Below are 27,928 nucleotides of genomic sequence, written 5' to 3'. Positions count from 1 at the left end.
AGTAAGGACCGCCTACTATTAGGAAAGGTCGCATATAAACAAACATAAAAATTAATTTTTATAAGTTTATAATAAATGGAAAGTTAATCGAAGAGGCCTATAAAGGCGGAGAGATATAAAATAAATAGATCTATAACTTGTTAAGCAAAATTACCAAAAACCTAAACACACTTCCGTCTAAGGGAAGGGTCGGCCATTTAAAAGTGAATGAGAGTCCATACTCTCTTCGTCACCAACACTTCCGTCCAAGGGAAGGGTCGGCCATAATTAAATCTATCCAAAACGAGTTCAAGTTTTGAAATGAAGATAAAACCCCTGCATAGCGAAAGCTCAAAACTGGAATAGTGTACTTCACCAATTCGTTGTGAAAACAAATCCAGTTAGGGACGGCGTATTTAGTAGGTCTTGCCTGTGGCACGACAGAGGGAAAATTGATTCTATGTTGACATCGAGTACTTGAGTACCTACTTGACAGATGGCGCTGTTGATGTACACCCCCACCTGTATAGCGATCGCTGGCGTATTCCGCCCGTAGATTTTTTCTGTCGGGCAGCAGGGATGCAGCTATATGATCATCGGGTAAGTTTGATATTGAAAAAACATGTTTTTCCACTGTAATATACTGTTTTTGGGTTTTTTTTTCAGAGGGTGGGAATGGATTAATTTTTAAAAATTATTTTATAAGGGAATAATTCATCTGAGATACAAGCAAATTGATATACGAGCTCGGTCCCGGAACGGATTAAACTCGTACCTCAAGGTATTACTGCACACTTTTCATTTAACATTTCCTTTGTACTGCACAGTATAAGATATTTTCTTTTTTATTTACAGTAAATTCATTTAAGATATATTTTCATTCAAGTACTGTACTGTACAGTATATTTCCTTTAAGTATTAATTAACTTAGAAATTACATTTAGGGTATTACATTTGAATTTTATATTTTATTACTGTGTACAGTACACTAATCAATTTTAAATCTATCCTTACATCAGTGATGACTTGTCCACATAAATGTGTCATGCCGTGCAGTTAGTCCCTTCATCGTTCATATCACTCATTAACTGCAAGGCACATGGATCCACCTCACCCACTAGCGTTTTGGTCAAATATTTTTCGGTAAGTTTATGTACAGTGCTGTACCATTAAAAGTGCTTAATGTACGTATTAACTCTAATATATGTAGATACTGTACATACATGCACTGCTCTCTACATACCGTAATATTTCTTTACAAAAGTAAGATACAGCAGGTGGGGCACAGAACAACTTAATACTGTACTGTACTTATAAATTTTTTGATACTGTACATTTAAAAAGCCTTGTGTAACACAATTACCAATGATTCCTGTTTATTTTTCCACTGCTACTGTAAATACTGCACTATAATGTAAATACTGTTACGTACGCTGTTTACAAAGAGGCGACGCGAGTTGCGCCATGCATCTATATTCCTGCGCAGAACTTAGTACGAAAATGGGGAGAATACGCTAGTTACAGTAGTCTTTGTATTAAATTTACTGTGCCGTATACTTTTGTGAAGTATTTTATAGTAGGTTTTTTCTTTTACATTTCACTTAATGTTTATATGTTGTAATTTACTTATTATATAAACTGGTAGAAACCAAATAAAAATAATATTAGGAAGTATTTACGGTGTTAATCATCAGCTCGGGCAGGGGCAGTGACTTTCGAAGTTAGGAGCTAGCTCACCCTAGTGTAACATTTATTCACGAATTTTCGCTTATCGCGACTGTGTCTGTATCCTAAATTGCGATAACCGAGGTCCGACTGTAACACACACATGCACAGAGAAAGTGTATGAAAACTATGATATCCTGTAACATATTGGTGCTGATGAAATATTTATCATGAAGATATTTTGAATAAATTAAGAAATTATTTAAACAATATCACAAATTTTTAGTAATTTGTATTTTTCCTAACATACTTACCGAGAACTACTTTCTTAGGAGGTACCTGGAATCTCCTCTCAACCGACCAGAGTTTTGTGTAGTTTTCCCTATTTCCGTTTTCTGTGAGGATCACCCCGGGCGGAAGGATACATGCCCTGAGGCTAATCCCGAGTCAGGCCACATGCTAGCTTGGGTCTCGACCCTCAGTAAGTTCTTGGAAGCTAAAAATACCTAAGGGTCAGTAAGGCACTCGGGGAAGGAAGGGAGGGCCATTACCCGAAAGTAGTTCTCGGTAAGTATGTTAGGAAAAATACAAATTACTAAAAATTTGTGATTTGTTCCAACACAGAGACTTACCTCGAACTACTTTCTAAGGAGACTTACACTTTAGGAGGTGGGAGTGTCTACCTGACCTAGACGCAACTAAGCAGAACGGCCATGAACCTAGATAGGAGACTAGGTTCCAAAGGTTGTCGGAAAACGAAACGTAGGAAAAACTACACAAAGAGCTCATGCTAGTGTCTAAGTACTCACCCTTAAAAAATTTCTTGCTGTTGTGTTCAATGACGAAGCTGTGAAGTCATGTCTTGTGCAGGCTCTACCTGGTCAAATCTCCGGGGAAAGAAGAGAAAAGAAAAGACAAGGGGAAAAGGGAAAACGAACCTGTGTCTTTTTGGTCTTGATACCCACGATTATACCTGGGGCTTTGGCCGTTAAATCGCTTGGAGCGCAGAGATGACTGTCCCAATAGAGAACCCGTCTAGAGACTTCCTCGAACATTCCTTGAGGTAGTGGGTTGTGAACGTAGATTGGTTCGACCAGGTGCCTGCTCTGAGGATCTGCGCTACTGCCATGTTTCTCTTAAAGGCAAGAGAGGTACCTATACCCCTAATGTCATGTGGTCTGGGATTACCTGGTAGGGGAAGACCGGCACTACTATAGGCCTTGATGATCACCTGTCTAAGCCAAAAGGAGATGGTATTCTAAGACACCAGCTTTCTCACCGTGCCCGTGGAGACGAAGAGGTTCTTGATACCAGGCCGGAGACTGGCAGTCCTCTCCAGATATTTCCTTACGGCTCTGACTGGACACAACTTCAAATCTTCCGGATTACCTGACCGAGGAATTGCTGGAACAGTGAACCCCTCGAATTTTGGATCCCAGACAGCTGGGTTCTGTGTTTTAGCCACAAATGAAGGAACGAACTTGAAGATCTCACGCCAACCTCTTGTATGCGAGACTTCGTAGGACAAACCATGGATCTCGCCCACTCTCTTAGCTGAAGCCAAAGCCAACAAGAAGACCGTCTTGAGAGTGAGATTTCTATCTACTATGTCCTTCAAGGGTTCAAATGGTGGCTCACTCAGCATTTTCAGAACTCTAGCCACATCCCATTGCGGCACACTGGAGGCATGGGGAGGACAGGTTTGCTCAAAGCTCCTGATCAGCATAGAGATGTGCCTAGAGGAACCCAGATCAATGCCTTTCAGGAATAAAAATATGCCTAACGCTGCACGGACTCCCTTGATGGCTGGAATTGACATGCCCACCCCGTCCCTGAGGTGTACGAGGAAATCCGCAATATCCGGAATCGAGGCTCTTAAGGGCTTGATGTTTCTGGAGGCACACCATTTCGTGAAAGTGGTCCATTTTGCCTGGTATACCGCTGCCGATGAATGCCTCAGATAACGAGACATTCTTTCAGATGTTCCTGCTGAATAACCTTCTTTCCTCAGGAGCCGCTGGATAACCTCCACGCGTGAAGGCGCAGAGATCGGGGATTGTCGTGGAATCTTTGGAAGTGTGGCTGCCTCAGGAGATCTGGTCTGTCTGGCAGAGACCACAGGGGGAGGCACGCTAGCTCTTTTAGATCCGCGAACCATTCCCTCTCCGGCCACCAAGGCGCTACCAAAGTCATCCTTAGGTTGTGAGCCGTCCTTACTCTGTTGAGCATTTGCCTGATCAATGCGAAGGGAGGAAAGGCATATACGTCGAGATTGTCCCACCTGTGTTGAAAGGCGTCTACCAATGCCGCCTTTGGGTCTGGGACAGGAGAACAGAATACGAGGAGTTGTGCGTTCAGTCTGGTCGCGAAGAGGTCCATCACCGGCGAACCCCACATTTGGATGATGAGTCTTGCTACTTCTGGGTGAAGAGACCATTCGGTCCCCACCACCTGGCCCATTCAGCTGAGTCCGTCGGCTAGGACATTCCTCTTTCCCGGAATGAATCTTGCTGTTATTACGACTTGTTCTGACTCGGCCCAATCCAGAATCTCCAACGTGAGATCGCACAACTCCTTCGATTTTAGACCGCCTTGCTTCTTTATGTACGCTACCACTGTGGCATTGTCGCACATTAACGCCACTGTGTTTCCCCTTAGAAGACCGACGAACTGAAGGCACGCTTTCTGAACGGCCCTCATCTCCAGGACGTTGATATGCTGAGTCTTTTCCACCTCTGTCCAAGAGCCCCTTGCTGACTTCCCGAGAAGGTGAGCTCCCCATCCTTCCTTGGAGGCGTCCGTGAAGAGGAGCATCTCCGGGGTCTCCGCTGTGAAGGGCATCCCCTTGAGGGTGTTTGTTCAGTCCCGCCACCACTCCAGGGATTGCCTTGTCTCTGGAAGAACAGGAACTATTTCGTAGGGAGAATCTACTTGGTTCCAGAGTCCCTTCAGGTTCCATTGGATGGTCCTGAGTTTAATTCTCCCTTGGGGAACCAGTTTCTCCAAAGATACTAGATGGCCTATCAATCTCTGCCAATCCTTCGCTCTCCTGGGCTGTCCTGATAGGAAGGGACGGAGGACCTGGTCCAGGTTGTTCAGCCTTTCCTCTGATGGAAAGGCTCTCACTAGTCGGGAGTCTAGAACCATCCCCAAAAACGTCATCCTGGTGGAGGGAGACAGGTGCGACTTCTCCAGGTTGATGGTGATACCCAGAACTTTGCAGAATTGCAGTAGCTTCGTGCCTTGCTCCTTCAAAACTGCCTCTGAGGAAGAAAGGAGCAACCAGTCGTCCAGGTAGCGAATCAGACGAATTCAGCGTTCGTAAGCCCATACGGAGACAGTCATGAAGATTCTCATGAAAACTTGGGGCGCTGTTGACAGGCCGAAGCAAAGAGCCTTGAATTGCAAGATCTGGGTACCCCACTTCACTCGAAAGTACTTTCTGCTGGAGGGGTGACTAGGGATCTGGAAATAGGCGTCCTTGAGATCTATGGATATCATGAAGTCTCCTTCTCTCAAGGACTCCAGGACCGACTTAGGGGTGTCCATCTTGAAGTCGGTTTTGCACACAAACTTGTTGAGGGCCGACACATCTATGACTGGTCTCCAACCTCCCGTCGCTTTCTCCACCAGGAAGAGACGGCTGTAGAACCCTGGACCCGGCTGTAGAACCCTGGACCCGATTGTAGAACCGTTTCCATTGCCCCTTTCGTTAACATCGTGGAAACTTCTTGCAAGGCTTCCCTCTTCAAGGGGTCCTTGGGGGCTAACCACTCCGCCTGACTTGCTGGAATAAGAGGTGGTGGATCTGCCAGGAACGGAAGCCTGTACCCCTCTTTCAACATTGTTACCATCCAGGGTTCTGCTCCGTGATTCTTCCATGCTTGCCAAAATTGTCTGAGGCATCCCCCTACCTGAGGCTTGGGCAGGAGTGGGGGGCCTCTCACCCTACCTCCTTCTGGAGGAGCGACCTGAACGCCCTCTCCTGGAAGCTGAGTAGGCTGTTCTAAACGAGGCTGGGGCTGTGGGAGCGCCCCTGCGGGTGGGCTGCGAAGGCTGAGACCACAGGGACGCTGGGGCCTCTCTCCTTACCCGGTTAGGCGAGGCTCGAGACGTCGACGGTCCATCAAATGAAGGTCTCCTATAAATGGGCCTCCTCATGGCGTGAGGTCTGGGAATGCTTACTTCCTTCCGTTTCAGAAGTTTCTCAACCACCTCTTCTGTCTGCTTCAGGGGAAAAAATCCGTCACCCCACTCAAAGGTTCCTCAAAGTCCTCGCCTCCCTGTCCGGCATAAGCCTGGACAATTTACTCAAGACTGTGTCTCTTCTTTGCAGGACCCAGTTGGCGGATAACGCTAGAGACTGAAACGTTAGGAACTTCAAGGCCCGCCCCCCGGAGCTGATTAGTTCTTTCAACAGTGCTTGATTGGACGGAACTGCAGGGTCGGGGGAAGCCTGGATGCCTACTAGTGTCGAGGCCCACCAGTCTAACCAAGAGGTGACGTTGACAAGGTCCTTGGACATCTCCTCCATCATCGTCGCCTCCGATTGAGAAAAACAGATAGGCGCTGAAGAAGCTCTGTCCTCTGAAGCCCCCTGACCTAAAACTTCTAGGGAGTCTTCCAATTTGCTGGCTCCCTGTGGCTGTCCCTCCATCCAATAATACTTGATTTGGAACTTCAACCCCTGGAGTAACTTGGAGGAACTCTGAGCTTTGTAACCTTCAGCGTTTCATGCCACAACCTTGTCTATGTGAGCACGGCCAAGCCTCACATCTCTGGCCACAGGAAGGGCTAAGGAGGGCTTCTGTTGAACGGGTTCCTCCATTAGCCTATTAAGGCTAGACCGCCAGGCATCCTCATCGGAAGGAACCGGCTCCTCAATCCTGTGGTGCTTTTGTATCAGACCAATAACCCTCCTATAAGCGGAGTCCTCCGCTGGCGCGGCTTCAGTGTCGCCATCCGCATCCTCCGTCTGAGGTTGAGGAACCGTACTGACGGGGGCCTCCGCACTAGGCTGTGGTCTGAGGATGGGCATTGCGGAGGGAGCGAGAACTTCCGTCTTCGGTTTGTCTTTCTTCAAGGGGGGCGAGGCTTCCGTGGGCTTGCCCGACGGAGGAAGCCGTCCCTTTATATCGCTCGGTCGAGCTGACTCGACGAGGCTGCCCGTCCGAAAAGGCGACTCCCTCCGCTGGGCGGGTTGAGTCGCCTGTTTCGAGGCCTTACGCCTGTCCGAAGAGCCCCTTGGGTCTTTGCGAGAATCAACTCTATGGCTGGTGGAGGCTTCTAGGAGGACTGTCTCCGGAAAGCCAACCCGCAGTGCTCGGGAGAGTAGTAAAGTCCGCGAGCTTACTGCGGGGAACTAGGACCCATTGCTCCTCCTGACTTTCCTCCTCGGGGACCTTGATCGCTTCCTCCCATGTCGTGACCTAGAACGGGACCTCGAGGGGGAGCGCCTTCTCCTGGACCTGTCCCTCTTTCGACGGTGTCTTCTCCACGCTTCTTCCTCCGACGAAAACGATGAGCCTGCCACCGAAGACTCCGACGACTCCTCGTAACAGGTCCGAGAGGCGGGCGCGGTCGGTTTCACAATTTCCTGGGTTCCAGATGTCCAAGGCTGAAGGAAGACATCGGGAAATGCCGATAGAGGGGCTGGAAGAGAGGTAGGACGATCTACATTCTGGAACCAGGACCCAAGGCCGTCCTCCCCCCTCAACGGCGACCTACAGGAAGTTCTCGGGGGCCCCATCTGAGGGGATCTTCCAACGGCGAATCTTCTTTTCCTGGGGCACCTTCAGCTGCGGAGGTGCCTGAAACATAAATCCAAGAAGCTGGCGAAGAAACAGGGACATCTTTATTCCACCTAGGGTCGTCCGAAGGGACGTGCCCCCCAAGCACAAGGGCATCGTCTTGCGGACCCTCACTAAGTAAACCTTGAGGCCCCCCACTTGCCTGTAAAGGATCAGCAACCCCAGAATCCCGAAGACACGACTCCTGGGGAAGAACCATTGGTTTCTTCCCCGCAACGGACTTACCTCGTCAACTACTCTGGGTAGGGGATGAAGAAGGAACTCTATCAGACTTCTCTCCCGTAGACGTCGCAGGCGAAGAAATGCTGGTCTTCCTGGGCGAACGTTTAGATGACTTCTTCTTCTTCGTTCCAAACCTCACCCACTGCACCTCACTCCACGACACACACTCCGGACACGTGTCCGAAGGAGAGCAAACTCTACCCCTGCACGAAGAGCAAAGGGAGTGCGGGTCCACCTCAGGCTTAGATAAGAACGCACCACACAACTTCCCAGCCCTAGGCCCAGGACAACGGCGGGGATGCTCCATATCGCACTATCACAATACCGCAAGACACAGGAACGCAGCGGAAAAGGATAACAAGGGCAAGTAAACACTTTAAAAACACAAGGGAAAGCACAAGGGAAAACACATGAACACACGAGAGCACAAGGGAAAGCACAGCGGACCACGTGGGAACACGCGGGACACAAGAGTCGGGGACACAAAGGATCTCACTGAGATAAGGAGAGCGTCGAGATGATATCACGACACGACCAGAGAACTTACTGAGGGTCGAGACCCAAGCTAGCATGTGGCCTGACTCGGGATTAGCCTCAGGGCACGTATCCTTCCGCCCGGGGTGATCCTCACAGAAAACGGAAGTAGGGTAAACTACACAAAACTCTGGTCGGTTGAGAGGAGATTCCAGGTACCTCCTAAGAAAGTAGTTTGAGGTAAGTCTCTGTGTTGGAACAAACTCATTTTATCAATATCAGTTCAGCAGATCTTAACCAAAAGTAAACAAAAACACTTGGTAATAATTGATTGTTAAAATGCTTCCGAAATTGATAAAAGCTTCCGAAATAGAAAAACCTTTTACGAAAATGCTCCCATAGAGCATATGATATCTTATGAAACAAGAAAATTAAATAATGATATACAGTGGGAAAATATTGATAAAAAACAACTTAGATGATTGCCAAATCATGACACAAGATAATAATCAACACAAACTTCACTTTTTTAAGTTGGACATACGTCCAGATCAACTTATGACGCGTCTCTAGGTTCCTATCTCGGTTGTAAGTCGATGGCTACCTGTAGTTTACTGTAGTACAATAACGTACTGTAGCCTTACCTTGCCCAGTATGTAGTTTACATGTGTGAACATGTACAGTACTGTACACTGCACATTTAATTATAAACTGTGGTAAAATCCAAATGAAAACATTATTAGGAAGTATTTAGTGTGTTAATTAGCCTATCAGGCACCTGTTCGTAGGCAAGGGGCTGTGACTTGTTAGGTTAGGAGAAATCCCATCCTAGGGCAATAGGCATTCATGAATTTTTGCTTTTCACGCCTGTCTGTTACCTACCCTTGCCCACCCCCCCCAAAAAAAAAAAGTATGACTGTAATAGTACTATTCATATTTATTATTATTCTCATTAAGTTTTTACATAATTGCACAGTCATATCGATATCAATAACGTAAATGAATTGAAAAGCAGGAGTCAACAGCGGCCTTCCTCTTCAAGACCCAGTTAGCATGCAGGTTAGCTTTCTAGTGACCCAGGCCTTCCCTACAGATAACACAAACCTCTTGTACTTCTTCAAAGACTCTGGGGTCGATAAATTCATCAACTTGGCAAAATACGTCACTGCAACCAACCACTGGTTGAGCCAGAACACATCATGGAGAGAGGCAAGAGAGGCTAAAGCTGAAGCCTCCATGCCATAGACTCAGAGGTCAAGAAGGACGTACCTTCCACCCTGAGTCTCTCCACTGGATACTGACGAGTCTACCTGTGTAGGTGGAGATACAGCATTCTCCCATGTATACAACCTCCACTGCCTAAAGGGTGGGGGAGGCAAGATCTTGTTTGACCTACTGGAACAGAGAAAATTCTCAGATCCACATCTGATTATCTATCTACTCCAATGACAGGTCCAAAAAATTTGGCCTGGGTAACTACAATAAGGGCTTCTATCCTTGAGGGGCACCAAAGTGCCAATCAATTGCCGAAGTTCTCTACGAAAGTGGAGCCACGGCTGCTTCCCCCAGGCCATTACACACGAATGTGAGCAAGGACCTTCACGAATAAACTCTACGACTCAAGTTAACCAGCCTTATCAGGCTTCAAACAGCAGTCTGAAGTCCAAAACACATCCTGCCCTTAAGCATCTTCGCCCTTCACCACAGGTGAGGTCGAAGTAGCATGCTCTGGAGAATCTACTTCCCCCCACAAGTAAGACCACTCCATCCGCAGGACAAAACCAGGTACAGAGTCGGGAACCGATGAAGGCCCGGGAAAGCCTATGGCAAGGGGAGAATATTTGGTATTCGACTGGGAGAGTGTCAACCATGGACCAATACCCAGATAAAGCTTACATCCCCATATTCTTCCCCTACTACGTACTTTAGTACGATGTTGAATGGCACCATCCTTTTCTTCCCGATCAAGTCAACGAAGGAGGAAGGAGCTGACATCCAATATCCAGGAGAGAAGGGAGATGGAGGTTGCCGTAGCTCCTCCATCAACCTTGAGACAGACTGTGTACTGGATGGTACACCTGTCCCAGCTGGGGTAGCCGAGACCCAGGTGGCATGACACCAGGACCCACCCATAACCCTTTGCCCAAGTTCCGGGGGCCGTGGCTAGGGCTACACAGGTACTGTCCACCCTTCTCAAAAGAAAGGTGGTGTCACAGTGAGCCCTATCCCTCCGACTATGGCTGGCCTTCCTAGACTTCATAAACCTATTGAGAAGCCACAACACTGGGGTGCACTGTCACAAGTGAAGGGGAAGGAACACTCATAAGGTCCAGTGACCCCTCAACAAAGGGAGTCAGAGGCACAATGACTGGTGCCACAGGAGCTACAAGATCACAAACCTGCAAATGGGGTACCAGGGAAGAGGCAGCCTTAGCTATAACCTCCATCAAAACAATCATGGAGAGCCTACCTAAAATACCTAAGCAAGCCCAAGCTTTCCTTAAGTCAAACTCGTCATCAGCAGCCTGAATGATCACCAATAAAGATCCATCAGCCTCTGAAGGAGAGAAGCATTCACTAGGGTTCAAAGGGCTTCAACAAAGCCTGAAAAGGATGCCAATGTCAATCTGCATTCTCCTGATCCCTGTGGTGTACTACTCGGGAACTAATCCAAGGGTGTAAGCACAGGGGCAAAAGGAGCCTTTGCCGGCGTCTTCTTAGGCGCTGCCCAGTCCAACTCTGACGAACACCTAGCATACCTCTTTCCTTTCAGGGCATATGCCTGCCACTGCACTAGAGGCCGCAATCAACATTTGGCGCAAGGTGATACCAGCAAACAGACATGGCCCCAACATAGAGGGAGTGTGGATATACAGATGGCTTCGCCATGAGGCGGTTGCAATGTCAGCCCTTCCCCTACCACATATGAAGTTCTTGTTTCCATTTCATAATCACAATAACCACACTAAATAGAAAATAATCAATAACTTTTTAAGCGCTGCAGTACGTCCATATGCCATAGCAGTCAAAACCAAAGTGGATAGAGAACTGACTGTGAGGGGTGGGGGGGGAAACAGGCCATTGCCCCACACCTTCACCAGTTGTATAATTGCTTGTCATCCATTTCAAATGATTGATTCCATCTCGCACTGAAATAATCACCCTAAGTAATTGACAAGAGTTTATATGTCGTGTACGAACAAATAGGTAGAAATACAGAATAAAATATAATAATGATAAAAAGAATAAGTAAAGAAATAGGGATAATGCAGAAGAATGAAGGAAATAAAAAATCAGACTAAAATGAACAGTAAATATGTAGGAATAACAGAAATGAAAAGATATATAAAAAGTAAATAGAAATGTAGGAAGAATAGGAGAAACCTTCAAGCATTTCAGCTAATATTCTCTTTTCATAAAATATGACTTTACAGCAGTTTTCTTTAGTGAGTGGTAATGATGGCACCAGGTTTATAAAGTTTACCTGGTGCTTCAAGTTTAGTGGCCACGATTAAGTAAAGTTTCAACAGTGTGTATATCATTTCATAATAATATCAGTAGTTCAATAATGGATAGTCCAATTAGCATTTCGGGAACCAACGAACAAGGTTGTTTTACTGTACACGAAACAACCTCAAATTTTACAGTATCATCACACATAAGTATAGCTTATGACACCCTATGATATTGTAGCCAAGATAATTTTGGTGATATTTAGTGGGAATTCAGCAATAAAAGGAAGTTTGCTCCTCATATTCATACTAACTTAGGAAGGCTCCCCAAAAACAGATTGAGCTCTGACTTAGCAAGGTCTCACTATATAAAGAATTTCAGCAAATAGAGCATAAAAAAGTGGATGAAGGAATTTGATGCAGAAGAAATACAAAAGGCAAATGTGGCATGTGGTGGTCACCTGAGGAGGAATATATAAATATCGGACGATGACAAATGGAAAAGGAATCAAGATTTACAAATGGACAGTTGCAGAGTTGAACAGAACAAGCTTGAAATTGTACTAGATTGTTCAAAAGAGACCCAATGTTACTTATGAAAAGTAAAAGAAAGGAATTAAGGCTACTGAATACTGAAGATGAGATGCAATGAAGTTTTGGCACCTTTCAGTGCACCATGCAGACCCCAATGGTGGCACTTCTCTATTTGTAGTTCATTATAAATTCTGAGAGATTTACTTTCCAGGTTCCAGTATTTTAATCAAAATAAAAAAAAATTGTCAAGATACTACAGTACATGCAAGTCTAAAATCATTCTTATAATTTAAATTAAAAATCTTATAGAAGTAATTTTTACTTACATGGATGGCCAAAAAAAACTATTCTTAAATATGATAAAAAACTACAGCACATTATTATAAAAGAAATTGAAATGTTATATAAGAAGAGAGAGAAAATGGAAGAGATAAAAAGTTAAGAAGGAGAAAGCAATGGAGCTCGACCCAATTGAACTTTGAAGAGAACCATAATCATCATCAACTGTGTGTGCTGTAATAGGCACACTGTCAGTGATAACCACTTTTGTAAGTACCTTGTATGAAGCATAAGGATCAGTTATATCAAGTTATTAAATATTTTGAAGACAATGGGTGCTATATATTCTTAACATACTAAGCTTACCTGGCACTGGTACATATTTCGAGGTATTGGGTTGCAGTCAGAAAATGGGACTAACTTTGCAACATTGCTAAGTATAGTGGTTTTGCTTATTTCCATATGAGTTTGCACCTAGAAAATAAAATATTACCATTAAAAATACAGCATAAAATATAGGCTAAAGACATTTTCAAATTTCATCTTGTCACAAATTATACCACCAAAGCAAAAGAAAGATATGTAATAGCAAACTTCACTACTAACTAAACAACAAAGCTTACTAATAACCTACTGAAAAGTGTTGTTCCAAATAAAAAAGTAAAATAACTGACCAATATAATACTGCCTTATGTATCTAAATCCCTATTAATAAATGAACTAGAAACTGAACCAGCTTTGCTATCAATTTTGAACATGACTACTTAAGCTACGCAAATAGAAAAAAAAAATATAACAACAATCCTCTGACTATATCAATTTCATCATCTACAAAATGAAGTATAAAAAAGTTATCCTATTTTCTATTTTAAGATATCCTCTGCACAACCACTAAAACTAAGGCACAGTGTTTTACTAGTTCAAGTTAAGATTTCAACATATCTAATTACTTAAATTATGCACTATTTGCACTTTATATTCATAGATGAAATATGAAAGAATTAGTTTTCATATTGGAAACATGTATTTACATTATCTATATCAACCTCCAATGATGTTAATATGGTTTTTTTCTGGAAGCTTGGTTTTATAGGCACTTACCCCTACAACTAAAAAGTTTCCCATTTTCTTTCCCTTCAATACTGTTGTTTCCTTTTTCCCCTTTCAATACCCTTACATACCTAGTAAAGTAACATGAAAATCTAGCAATTAATGGCAACTCCTGGGACTTGTCAAAACATAACCCCTTTGTGTTTCCAGTTTACGTCCATTTGATCTGACACAGCCATGTTCCCTGATTCAAAGGTTTCCGAGTGCGTTAAAAGATGTCTTATACTGGATTTGTTAGCAAAATGACACTGACCAGCCCTCCAGATTGTTATGTTCTCTGGATTTGTTAGGAACTGCTGAGTGGAATGTTCAAGGAAAATATTTCCAGACAATCATGATCCACATTCTCTTTGTGTCTTGTGTCAAGGACCAATTTAAAAGTTTCAAGTGGAAAAGCAAACTTGCTCTTAGTTCAGGGGAAATCTACAGAAGACTAGAATAGTGAATTATTGCGAGGGTAATGATAATCCTAACCCTCAAACACCAACCTCCAATAGAGCAATTAACCCTTCAGTTTTGATAGTGAGGAACTTCAAAAGCTCTTAACCTTAACTTTATTTTGTGAAATTTCATAAGGCCAGTGAGTCTTCACATACAGGAGGTAAATTTCCTTTAGCATTTTGAACTGCTGACTTGATCAACAACCAGTGAAAAAACTTTCCCATGACAGGTACCATAAGGAAAACGCACTTTTCACAACAGTTATTAAAATCATATTATTGCCTGACATAATAAAGCAAGGGAATGCAGATGATGAACTTCCAGAAACAATTCCTGTGGACACTCTAGCCAGTAACTGTTAACAAAATTAGGAAAAGACATCTGGAGAGGGTCTGATCACAGCATACACAACTGAAAAATAAAAGAGGCAAAGAGACTCGAGCATCATCAATTGTCATTTATTGTTAGAATGTTTCTTCCTTTACTAATGCCATATATCTATTGATGGGAAAGTGGGATTTGTTAAAATTTTAAATGCAAAGGTCAAATAAAGCAAGGTTCAGGGGAAAAAATTAACATGAGCATCAGGGGAGGTTCATAGAATTAATTGCATTTCTATACATTGCACATGTTACTAAAAAAAAGAAATTGTATATAGAAATCAGTTTTATATCTAATAGTTCATAAACTTACTAATTCACAATCTTCTGGTGACACAGCAATATCCAAGTATAGCTGCTCAAATGTACCAATGTATTCAACTGTATTTGTGGAAAGGTTAATGACAGGGCGCATCATTCGACCAAGAGATGTTGCAATAAATAGAGCTGGATACTGTCCTCCATATTTCCTTTTCTTAATAAGCACTATTTCTGTGTACTTGAAAATCTGTAATGGGAAACATGTTACATTAAAATCATTCATAAAGCAAATTTTGAGTCAGCAAACATCTGCGGTTGAAATAGGTTCTCATTAATCCTATACATTCACATGAAAAGGGATTCTTATACAATCTACTATTATTATTGTTATTAGCCAAGCTACAAATCCTATTGGAAAACCAAGATACTACAAGCCCAAGGGTTCCAAAAAGGAAAATAACTCGGTGAGGAAAGAAAATAAGGAAATAAATAAACTATATGTGAGAAGTAAATCAGTAGTAAAAGATATAAAATAAATTGAGTAACAACAATAAAAGTAGATCTGTCATATATAAATAATGAACGGAGAATTGTGTCAACCTCTTCAACATAAAAACATTCACTGCAAGTTTGAAATTTTAAAGTTCCACCAATTCAACTGCCTGATTAGGGAGACCATTCCACAATCTGGTCACAGTTAGAATAAAACTTTTAGAATAATGATGGAGAAGCCAATGCATGCCTATTACTACATACAAGATGATACAGTCTAGGAAGATCTGAATAAAAAGGACGGTCTAAATTATGAAAAATATTGTGAAACATGCATAAAAAACTATCTGAATAATAGTACCAGAGATTAATATCCAGTTCTGGAATAAGAAATTTAATAGCCCACAAGATTCTGACTAACAAATTAAAATGAGTCAGCAGTTTTGTACCAAATAGGAGAACAATACCCAAAACAAGGTAGAATGAAATCACTAAAACACTTCTTTAGGATAGATTGATCATCTAAAATCTTGAAAAACTTCCTCAATAAGCCAATTTTTTGTCCAATTGAAGAGGAAACAGGCATGTGGTTTTTCTAAAATGTAAAATTACAATCAAGAATCACACCTAAAATTTTAAAGTTATTATATAGTTAAAAACATATTATAAATGGAGAGATCTGGATGTTGAGAACCCAAAGTCCTCAATTAACTAGCTATCATACTTTGAGTTTAGTTAGAATTCAACTCCATGCCCAATAATTTGCACTAATTTTAGCTAGATCTCTATTAATGCATTCAACAACTTCAGATTTACATTCAGATAGAACTGATGCAAAGAGAGTATCATCTGTATGTGCAACAAGTTTGTTTTATGGGCCTAACCACATGTAACTGCCATGAGGAACACTAGATACTACATTCCTATACTTACTATGGTACCCATCAACAACAACTCTGCAATCTATTACTTAAAACCTCTATAATGAAGCTGAGAAGAGACCCACCCACTCCCAACTGTTCGACTTTGAAATCAAAGGTCATAATAATCTTTCAATCATAAACTATCAAACCATAAGTGTGATCTTCAAACACAGAAATATATCAGAATAAACAACTCTCACCATAATTTTCCTTATCCTTTTAATGCTATTAAGCTTGTCCCCTGTAGGTAAGCACTTGGTCTGGCAAAGTTAGCTAACTTTAACTCTATTTTCAGTTTTATTCAAGTCATAACAACTTAACAGTATCATCACTGCCACTTATATTATTAAAAGACAAATACAAAAATTATAGATTTTATAATAACAATTATGTTTATTTCCATAAATATTACATTTAAATCATAAGCTAAATCACATATTTCCGAGGCGGGAAAGTACAGACCATACTTATAACTGACCCAAGAAAATTAAAAATCTCAATATACAAAACACTTACAATCTCAACTCAATATTCCAAGGCATTCCAGAAGAAAGCATGAAGTAATGGTTTAACTCAAGTCCAAGATAAAATTACACAGAAAAGGGTTTTCCTATTACATAAGAGGACATATTCAACTCATCTTACATAAATAGGAAAACATGATAAATAAAACATAATAGTAAACTAGAGGCCATTATAAAGCAATTGACTTAGGAGCATTTCAAGGCTATACAAAAGAATTAACCTTTAGTGTTTAACTTTTCGTGGAAATCAAATTAGGAAATGATTTATTCTCACAAGAACCCTAAGTAACAACCAAAGATAATTTCCAGAAAAAGGCATGAAGGGGAAGGTAGCGGCTGCTAAAACTAAAAGATCAAGAAAATAAACCTTATCTATTCATAAGTCTTACTTTAAATGATGATCACTATAACCAGATTTGGATAATGATCTGCTGATCCACCTAGTCTAAGAATAAATTATGAAATTAGAGAAGACAAATACAGTACTCTAACATAATGGACTCTTTCCATAACTCAGGAAGAAACTAAATATCTTTTTTTAATAAAATTTGACTTAACCTTTCAAATAGAATCAATCCTTTCAGCATATATAAAAAGTTCACGGTATTCAATCTCTGAATCAAAAACTTTACTGAAAAAATAAAAAGATGTTCCCTCCATAAAGATATGGTTGGGTATTCAGCTCTTGTGTGAATAACAAACACCAAGAGTCATCAACATTTATGTTTCTCATTCTTCTGAGGCCTTAATATTTGTAGAAAATTTGAATTATAATAACATTTATTATTCAAATACTTACTTTGCGCATTAAAGCAAGCTGTTTCATAACCTTTAACAAACAAAAAAGATAACTATACTGCTCTCTCTCCTTGTACTTCCTTGTACAGTACTCAATATGTGACACTAGTGAGTAAACACACCGAAGGCTTCTAATTATCAGGAACTTCATACAATCAGAGTTTTTGTAGAGCTTTTCGTACCTTATAAACTTTCTTGACATCACTAAAATATGGGAGGAGTAATGGAATTAGAAGAATACCGCTCGATTATTTGGATATTAAAATTGGTTACCAAAATCTGTCAACTTAACCCCTTCGCTACAGTGACCTCATTGAAATCAAAATATGCCCTGTGATACACACGATGACGTCCTGAATACGTCATTTACAAATATAAACCACATGGTCGTACATCACACAGTTCACACTCAGGAAATTTCACGAAAAAAATCCCCTCCCCTCCCTGATATTAGCCCCTCCACCTTTCTTCTTTCTTCAGCCAACCAACAAAGTCTTAAGGATTCTAGCTTTTATTCTTGATTGTGTAAGCACCATTTTAGTCTGTTTTTGTTACAATGTAGATTCACACCACTCCCTCTAACTAATAGAAACTTATTTGGAGAAGCAGGAGGCCTATCATCTTTGGAAAGGTAACATATCAGATTTGACCTGGAACAACTATACTCAGCTTCGAGCTTTTGCTCAGAGAGTTTATGCCTCAACTGAAAAGGAGTACAATTTAACCATAAAAGAAACCCTTTCTGGTACAACTCAGGAACATAAAACGTGGTCTACCCTTAAATCTGCACTCGGTGTAGCTGCAACAGTTCCTCCTTTACTTAAACCAGATGGCTCAGTCACTCGCTGTCCAAAGGAAAAGGCAACCCTTTTGGCTGATGTTTTTCACAGTAAACAGAGTAATGAAAAACTTGAACTTCCTCATTCCTGTTTTCCTGAAGCTAAACTAACAAGTTTAGCTTTTCGATCTCGTGAGATTAAAGCTGTTGATGGACCTTGATGCTCATGGAGGTGTAGACCCCAATGGTATTTTTCCTTTGTTTTCTATAGAAACAGCAGATTACTTAGCTCCAAAGTTATCTGTTATTTTGCGTAAGTTAGCAAGAAGAGGAGCTTTTAGCACTTGTTGGAGAATTGGTAATGTTACTCCTCTGTGTAAATGTGTTTGTGGTAACTCAAGTCCCACTGATTACTGCCCAATTTCCATAACTCCCATATTATCTAAAGTTTTTGAACGTCTTCTGGCAATAGGTCTTAATAGGTCTGCTGAAGGTAATCCTCTATTCCCTAGTTTGCAATTTGGTTTTCGTAAAGGTCTTGGATCATGTGATGCCCTTCTTACAATCTCCAATGGTGTACAGAAATCCCTTGATTGTGGTCAGGAAGTTCGTATGACTGGCTTTGATTTTAGTGCTGCCTTTGACCGTGTTAATCATGAGGCCCTTGTTTTCAAACTCAAACAGTTGGGAGTGGGTGGGTCGTTTCTTAGCATTATTATTGATTCTTTAAGTAACAGATCTCAAAAGATTTGTTGTTGATGGGCACCATAGTAAGTATAGGAATGTGATATCCGGTGTTCCACAGGGTAGTGTTCTTGGACCATTACTTTTCATACTATATACACATGACATGTGGTTTGGCCTAGAAAACAAGCTTGTTGCATATGCTGATGATGCTACTCTCTTTGCATCAATTCAATCTCCTGAAAGTAGATCTGGGGTTGATGAATCCCTTAATAGAGATTTAGATAAAATTAGTGCATGGTGCAAATTATGGGGTATGAAGATGGATCCTAACAAAACTCAAAGTATGATTGTAAGTAGGTCAAGGACAGTGGCTCCTCAACATCCATATCTCAGTATTGATAATGTTTCTTTAATTTTGTATGACTCTTTTAAAATCTTAGGTGTGATTCTCGACAGCAAATTTACTTTTGAGAAACACATTAGGTCTGTGTCTTCTTCAATTGCACAAAAAATTGGCTTATTGAGAAAGTCTTACAAGATTTTCGGTGATCAATCTATTCTGAAGAAGTGTTTTAATTCTTTCATTCTACCTTGTTTTGAGTATTGTTCTCCTGTCTGGTGTTCAGCTGCTGATTCTCATCTTAACCCCCGCAAGACACGGTAAATTTGAACGGCAGGTGGTACGTACGTAGCTAAAATTGATACGCTGGTATGTACGGGTTACGTACACTTCATTATTTGTAGTTTATTGTTAATATCTTCTTTATTAATTACTATTTTCACTTCAAATAAATTGCAAGTTCACGGCAGAACGTTTCCATATGAAATGGACACCTTTTAAATTGTACTATTCCCTTCTCAATATTTGTTCTAAATTTTCCTTTATTATCCAAAATTTGGTCAATATTCCCAGCGTTAGTGAAGACAAATTTTGTATCCTAATTTCATAAATTACTGCTTGATTAATCTACATAAACTCATTGCCATAATTTTCCAAATTTACTTGTTATTCAAGGGAAAGCAAAAGCAGATGGATATACAACATTTTCAGAAAATTTTTAGAGTATAATTCATAACTACTCAACACACTGGCACTCAATGCAAAGCACCTCTGAACATATGTGAAATATGCCTTGTTCAGTAACACAGCACAAACAAGCATTGGTGTGTGTGTGTGTATATATATATATATATATATATATATATATATATATATATATATATGTATATATATATATATATATATATATATATATATATATATATATATATATATATATATATATATATATACACACACACATATATATGTATATATGTATATATGTATATATATGTATATAAGTGTATATATATATATATATATATATATATATATATATATATATATATATATATATATGTATGTATATATATATATATATATATATATATATATATATATATATATATATATATATATATATATATATCTATATATCTATATATATATATATATATATATATATATATATATATATATATATATATATATATATATATATATAGATATATAGATATATATATATATATATATATATATATATATATATATATATATATATATATATATATATATATATATATAGATATATAGATATATATATATATATATATATATATATATATATATATATACATACTGTATATATATATATATATATATATATATATATATATATATATATATATATATATATATATATATATATATATATATATATACTGTATATATATATGTATATATATTTTTTACATTTTTTCTTTTTAATTTTCATCACTTTCAGTGATGAGTTATGGTACGTTATTGCAGTCACCATCTCTACCCCATCCCCGACCGTATGTCTCCTACTGCGTAGCAATTCCTACACCTATGTGTGTGTGTTTGTGCATACGAACGGGCGTGTTTGTATCAATATTTGTTTTAGTTAATAAAGGAATTCAGATTCGCTGATATTACTTTCTTGGTTACATTTAATTGTCTTTCAACTCGTTGACACTGTTAAAAATCACATGTACTCTAAACACATTTTTTTTTAATCTCTCTCTCTCTCTCGGAAAAAATCAATAGACGTCTCTAACACTCTAACAGCGAAGAACGAGAGAGAGAGAGAGAGAGAGAGAGAGAGAGAGAGAGAGAGAGAGAGAGAGAGAGAGAGAGAGAGATTTTATTTAAAGAGCATGTTAATGCTATGTTTAGAGAGAAACGGAAATAGAGAGAAGACTTTTTTAAAAGTGGTTTTTAATGCTATCTTAGTTTTCTTTGCTTCCCTTTTCTTCTTTCTTTCTGTTCATCACGCTGGCCCTTCTCACAAAAGATCGTTGCCAACAATCTCTTTGTCCTCTATCGTCCCAACTCTTCCAGGGTATTTCTACGATGTCTTGAAATAATGGTGATCTCCTTCGATGGTTTGACTTCTTTAATGGCTGCCTTCTGCTTGATGATCGTCGAGATCGTAGACCTATTCCGGCCATATTGTTTAGCTATATCACTCACATGCACATTGCTCTCATGTTTTTCTATAATTTCTTGCTTCAATTCTAATAAAAGAATTGCCTTCTTCCTTTTCTCACCACTACCTGTACTGAAACTTAGCTTCTTAGGCACCATGATTATAGGTAAAATCAAAAAGGAAATGTGAGAAAAAGGAAGAAATAAGCTCTGTTAATAACAGGGCAAACAGAGGACAACCACACGATACACACAAGAACAGAGAACAGAGCACTCGACGCTCAATGGTGTCCCTCTTACGTGCTGCCATCTACCGGCGTAAACAAGATCTACATCGGATGTTGGAGCATTACTTCGGGTGTCAAGACAAAAATTTGATGGAATTTTACTTCGGATGTTGGAACAATCGGATGTTGGAACAATCGTATGCAAAGACAATCGTATGTAGAGGTTCCACTGTACATGTATATGTGTTATGTCCACATCCTCCTGTCAGGGGGAGGCAGGAAGAAATATACATTAGTAGAGGGCAAGGCCCGAATAGCTATGATGTACTGTATGTTCCAACAGATTAATTGCTTATTCTCCAGCAATGATTGCCCAGGCCGTTATCCTGCGAGGATAATGTGGTGCAGGATCCCTCAAGGTATCACTATACAGAGGCCGTCCCAGGACAGTTGAAAGCCAGTTGGTTTGAACTTTTCACCCACCTAAAGGTGAGTCTCCTAACTAAAGAGCGGAATGTATTTTGCACAGGAACAAACGTCAAATTTGGAAGTATTTTTTTTTCCAAGCAATACAATCCTGGAGTTCTTCAAAACATACTGACCTGCCAGCACCAACACCCAGAAAGTCCTGCCACAATTACAAAAGTGACAGTTAGTCGCTAGAGCTGGTGTGAGCGGGAGAGTTAACCTATCTGACTCCCCACCTACGCTAACTTACGGTGGGAAATTACACCATGTCAAAAAGTTTATCGGCTGGTTTCAGCTTTCGCCGATATAATACTCCTCAGTAAAGGGTCCCAGGTTTATATTGCTAGGAAAAAATACAAATTACTTCCAAATTTGTCATATTTCTATGTTGGCATACATGTTCAAATCACACAAAAAGTAGAATATAATGTTCTTCAACCTTCATCGATTGTCCGCCTTTGACTCGCACTCACAATGCCCACAAAACACGAGAAATGCAAGTTATTGACAAACGACGCGACTTTTTTCATTCCTATTTTATTCCTTTTTCAACAATCATTTCCACAAAATATCATCATCTCCATGTCTTAGATATATATTGCATAGTATTGTTCATTGTTTTCACAGGTAAAAGCTGCATACTGTCGTTATTTCCATTTATTAACATTCTACACAGTATTGGCCATGCTCTTACATGAGCATTCCTTATTTCCAAGCCTTTAAAAATTATTATTATTATCATTACTAGCTAAGCTACAACCCTAGTTGGAAAAGCAATATGCTAAAAGCCCAAGAGCTCCAACAGAGAAAAATAGCCCAGTGAGAAAATGAATTAAGGAAATATATAAAGGATATAAGAAGTAATAAACAATTAAAATAGGACAAATTCGTAGATAATTTGTATTTTTCTTAACTATACAAACCTTAGCTATTTATTAGGGGGTTATACTTTCGGCGGAGCTGAAATGACGAGCCATTAAAATTTAGCGAGGGTTAACTACCCACACCGCTAGTTAGCGGGGGTAGGGGGGGTAGCTTGCTACCACTCCCATTCACACACCTGTGATTTAGTCACTTTGCTTGGAGGTTGGACTTCAAAGGGGATAGGGATGGCGGGCAAGTTTGTATAAATAGCTAATGTTTGTATAGTTAGGAAAAATACAAATTATCTACGAATTTGTCATTTGTTCCGTAACTGGAATACAAACCACGCTATTTATTAGGGGTGACTCACCCATTGGGAACGATGGACGTCCCTGCCAATCTGGCTTTTGGCTTTGCCCAGGGGCTCCTTATATGAGTATGTTAGTACTCAAAAATAAGGAGCCCTGTCCTCGCTATACCTTGCTACGCAAGGTCCACGGCCTATGCAAGCTGTGTGTTGAGACGTGCAGAAGTGTGACTGTCTAGGTAAAGTTATTCCGAGTCTATGTAAGAAAAACCTGATGTAACCAAGACTTGCCAATACCTCCTCGCCAGGGTATGGGGACGCAACAATATTAGCTTAATACTAGGTACACAAGGGAGCATGGTTTACTTGCAGTGGTTTGAGGACAGCTTACGTAGAGAACCCAGGATGCTACTTTCCCCACGAGAGGGTAGGATGAAGAAAAGAATAAGAGCCAGTCAAATCTTTTCATTCACGCAGACTAAAACCAGGTAACAGTGCCCTCAACCTTCTGCTACTTGTCCAATAAGGAGCTTGAGGTATACAACTAGCTATTGTGCAGCTACCACCGGACCGATAGAGATTGTATCAAGTTCCTGTGGGTCACGTCTTGTAGGAGAAAGGTTGTGAAAGTCACCTGGAGCATTTACATCCTTTCTTATAAAACCTGCGTCACAGAATAATCTGCTAAGAAGGACCAGGGGCATAGTTATGCCCCTGACACTGTGAGTCGTCGTGTCGAGATGATGTTTCGGTGATCCTCCTCTAGTCTCTCCCAGTGTTGATAACAAGAGAAGGGACCCGGGCGGGCTGTTACCGTTTTCTTAAGGTAAAATCTCATACCTTACCCTGGGTACAGTAACGGATGATCTGGATCGTCCGTTACCGAGTTGAGACTGGTGTAGGATCCATCACATCTGGAGACTGTGTCTGGTGACATGCTCAGGGACGAAACTGAACACTGTCTTTCACCCTTCTCAATAATGGGCGATGTCGAAAGAGAGACCATGAAGATCCTTGACTCGTATGGTTGCTGTCCGAGTGTGAAGGAACATTGTGTTCTTAAATCAGGAGAAAATTTGTTGCCTGGTGAAGTGGAACATAAGGAGGTCCCTTTAGGGATCAGAGAATTTGAACCATGTTCCAAGAGGAAGGTCTCAATTCCAACTGGGGAAAGGCAAGTTGTAAGTCCATATGAGTTAGGAAAAGTCTATCGATGAGAGGGTGTCCCTTTCTTTCAGTTTGAAGGTGAAGGATCAAGGTTGAGTGATCATCTTTACCAGTCGGAACAGAATAGGGGGTCTTTTCCTCTTGTATATACTCGAGGATTCCGCTATTGCTGGAATCGAGGTATCGAGTGGAAAGACACACTTTCACATGACACCAACCACACAAGACGTTATACTGCCTGGTAGACTGAAGCTGAGGAATTCCTCAGATATCTAGACAACCTTTTCGCAAAGAGGTATTGGGTAGTCTCCGGGCGTACAATCATAGCAAAGCTATAGCTTGTGGTAGGTGTCGAAGTGGGTTGTCTGAGATGTGGAAAGGGTTCTCTTGGAGACTCTATCAGGAGCTGCAAAAGGTTTGGAAACCGTTCTGCATAATGCCATAGCAGAGCTAGGGGAGTCCTTGAGAGGTTGACTGATGTTCTAGCCTTCTTGAGTGCCCTTCTCCAGATAAAACAGGGACGAGACGTAAACGTCATTGTTGTACCCACCGTTGTTACCAGAGAGCCATGGGGTCTAGGGCTGGAGAGCAACAACAGCCTGAGATTCAGGAGCGTTGCGAACAGACCCCTAGTTGGAGGACCTTGTAAAGTCGGGACTTTGTCGGCTACATGGCGATCCAAAGTCCATTCAGTATACCTTATCTGAGATGCTGTGCACAAATTGTCGGCGAGCACGTTCTTCCAGTCTGGAATGAAGCGGGCTGATAGTGGTACCGAATGGACTTCGGCCCATTTTAGTGTTTATACTGTTAGATGGGAAGAGGCTACGAGCAAGTTCCTTCTTGCTTGTCGATGTGAGTCTCTATGTGGTGTGTGGTGTGTTGTTAATCACATCACTGAGTGGTCTGTTAGGAACTGATGAGGCTGCTGAAGGACCGGAAAGTTGGCCTCCATCTCTTAAGAGATACAAGTAAAGGTACTTTCGGGCTCTGTCCAGAGGGCTGAGGTCGTGTGGTGCAGCACTATGGTCCCTCCTCTCTTTTTTTTCCGACTCAAGTCTCTTGGAATGGGAGTTGTTCTCGTTTCGAGAAGGTTTTGTGGAGATTGGTGTCTAGAATCATTCCCAGATACACCAGTCTTCTGGGAGGGAAGTAGGGAAGACTTCCTTAGGTTTACCCTGATCACTGGATCTTGATAAAAAAGACTTCAGAAGTTCCAGTGTTAATGCAAGGTTGCCACTGAGTCTACTAAGGTCAGTCAGTCGTCTCGAGACAGAGGAGACAGAAGCCAATTCTGTGAGACCCGGATGGGTGTAGTGAAAAAACTGAAGCACAATGCCTTGAACTGGTGTTTCTTGTTTGTCTAGACTGAATCTTCCAACCTTCCTAGATGGATGGTTTGGACCTGGGAGTAAGTGTCCTTTAGGTCCAGTGTGCAAATGAAGACCTGAGGTCATAGCCCTTGTTCGAACTCCAACATGGTGTGGACATCGACCCAAAGGGACAGCTCCTTGCGGATCTTTTTGCAAGGAAGATTGTCAACGCCGGAGTCTTGATTCGTGTCGTAAAGGATCAGGCGCGATACCCAGTGTAAGAATTCTTCTCTGAGAGAGAATTCCTTTAACTAACAGAAAGATGACAACGCTTAGCCTTACCATGCACCCTGATGGGATTGACGCTATTCCTTAGAATAGAATCAATCTGGCGAATGTTAATCAATGGTTAACCGTTGGGTATCATGGTTACTGTGCAGTTGTTGAGTGTTTGCAAGTAGTTCCCTGTTGACAAGCCGTTGATGAGGGTTGTCGAACGTTTGCCGATCACTTTAGTGTGATGGCGAACAGCCAGTGGCTAGAAGTATGTTGTATACCTTCTGATCTAGGAAACTACAGGAAGAGGTTGACCAGTAAGTTCAAGTCACGAACTGCTGGCAAATTGCCGATGCGATGACCGATGAATCGGTGGTCTGTGAGCCGATGGTGAGTTAGAGATCAGCAAGCTGATTATGGTCCCCCCTGGTTGGTCAGAGATGAGCAAGCTGAAGATGGGCTGGTCAGAGATCAGCGAGCTGAGTTCAATGATCGAAGAAAGATGAGCTGCCCATCGGTGATCTAGTGATCAGCAACCTGATGACTGGTTATTGACTAGCAATCGGTGATTGGAAACGCTAGCAATTGACGATCGTTAGTCATTGGAGGGACTAGAGGTCAAAGATCAGCATTGAGCTAGCAATAGGCGATCTGGTTATCAGCGACCTAGCAATCTGTGAAGCCTTATTCCTCTTTCCCGGTGGCAATGTTTATGTGTCTGCGGGGAGGAATGGGGCAATGGTGACCTGTCCAAAAAGTTTTATTCCTTTTTACTGCCTACTGCGCGAGTGTGTAGGAGAGTACTAGAGCGATGGCACACAGGATGATGCTGGTGCTCAATTTCTGCCTGGAGAGCAGGCAAGCACTGGCTCTTAGACAAGAACTGGTGCATTGGATCTGCGAGCCCCGACTCTTTGGCAAGAGCTGGCACATTGGATCTGAGACCGTAAATCAGCAGGAAAGTGCAGAAGAGCGCTGGCGCGCAGTAAGGCACTGTATACAGTAGTTTTGAGCATTCTCACTAGAATGTGCCGAAGCGTGTGACTGGTTGCGCAAGGGCGGGTGCATTAGCGCATGCGTGAGAGTACAACATGGAGACTGCTGGCGCGCGCGTGTGGAAGACCACTGGCGTGGGAGACCATTAGCGCCCGCGCGCGCGGAGGGCTCCGTGCGCAAGACCATTAGAGCGCAAAAGCATTGGTGTGCGTGCGCGTGGAAGGCCATCGGGCACTCATGCATGAGACCATTGGCACCTGCGCGGAAGGCTGTTAGCGCGTGTGCGCAAAGAGGATCAGTGCTCTCGCGCGTGGGAGACCATCAGCGCCTGCTTGCGCGTGCGGTAGACAATCGGCGCGGAAGATTGTAGGAGCGCGCGTGGAAAATCATCGGCGCGCGCGGGAGACCATCGGCGCGCGCGGGAGACCATCGGCTCGCGCGGGAGACCATCGGCGCGCGCGGGAGACCATCGGCGCGCGCCCGTGCAAGACTGTTGGCGTGCGCATGCAAGACTGTTGGTGCATGCGCAGGAGACAATCGGCGCCAGCACGCGGAAGACTTGGGGCACGTGCGGTAGACTGTCAGAAGGCGCGCGCGCACGGAAGACTGTTGGAGCGGGCGCGCACGGAAGACTGCTGTAGCGTGAGTGCGCACGGGAGACCGTTGGCGCGTGCGCGAAGGTAGCGCTAGTAGGTTGGCAGGTCAGCTGGCAGGACGACCAGTGGCAGGATGATCAGGAACTGGGATGTGCCCTTTGGAAGGGCGAGCATCCAACGATGGAGACCGTAAAAAGGTTCTCGTAAGAGTCCAGGACTGAAATCCAAAGGACTACGTTGCAGCACAAGGTTGCGCTGGTAGATCCGTAGGTCAGCTGGTAGGACGATCAGGAAATGGGATGAGCCCTTTGGAAGGGCGAGCATCCACCGATGCTTGATCCTCCGAAGAGGTGTCTCTATGAGTGGCCTCTCTCGTGAACGAGAGAGGTGAACACTTCGTAAAAGCGACAAGAA

The 27,928-nt window shown here is 41.9% G+C and overlaps 1 protein-coding gene across 1 annotated transcript in view; it reads right to left on the bottom strand.

Annotated features, from left to right (window-relative positions):
• Polr1B (RNA polymerase I subunit Rpl135) overlaps positions 1–27,928 on the bottom strand; it is a 494,679-nt gene that overhangs the window by 201,504 nt on the left and 265,247 nt on the right. Inside the window, exons 12-13 of the mRNA XM_068386504.1 lie at positions 14,660–14,854; positions 12,782–12,889 (exon numbers count right to left, since the gene is read on the bottom strand). Of these exons, the coding sequence (XP_068242605.1) occupies positions 12,782–12,889; positions 14,660–14,854 (303 nt within the window). The remainder of the gene's footprint in view (positions 1–12,781; positions 12,890–14,659; positions 14,855–27,928) is intronic.

The sequence above is a fragment of the Palaemon carinicauda genome, chromosome 1 (assembly GCF_036898095.1).
Source record: "Palaemon carinicauda isolate YSFRI2023 chromosome 1, ASM3689809v2, whole genome shotgun sequence".
In the NCBI taxonomy this organism is placed as follows: Eukaryota; Metazoa; Arthropoda; class Malacostraca; order Decapoda; family Palaemonidae; genus Palaemon; species Palaemon carinicauda.
The sequence above is the reverse complement of the archived record's forward strand: the minus strand, read 5'-3'. Positions and strand labels throughout refer to the sequence as shown.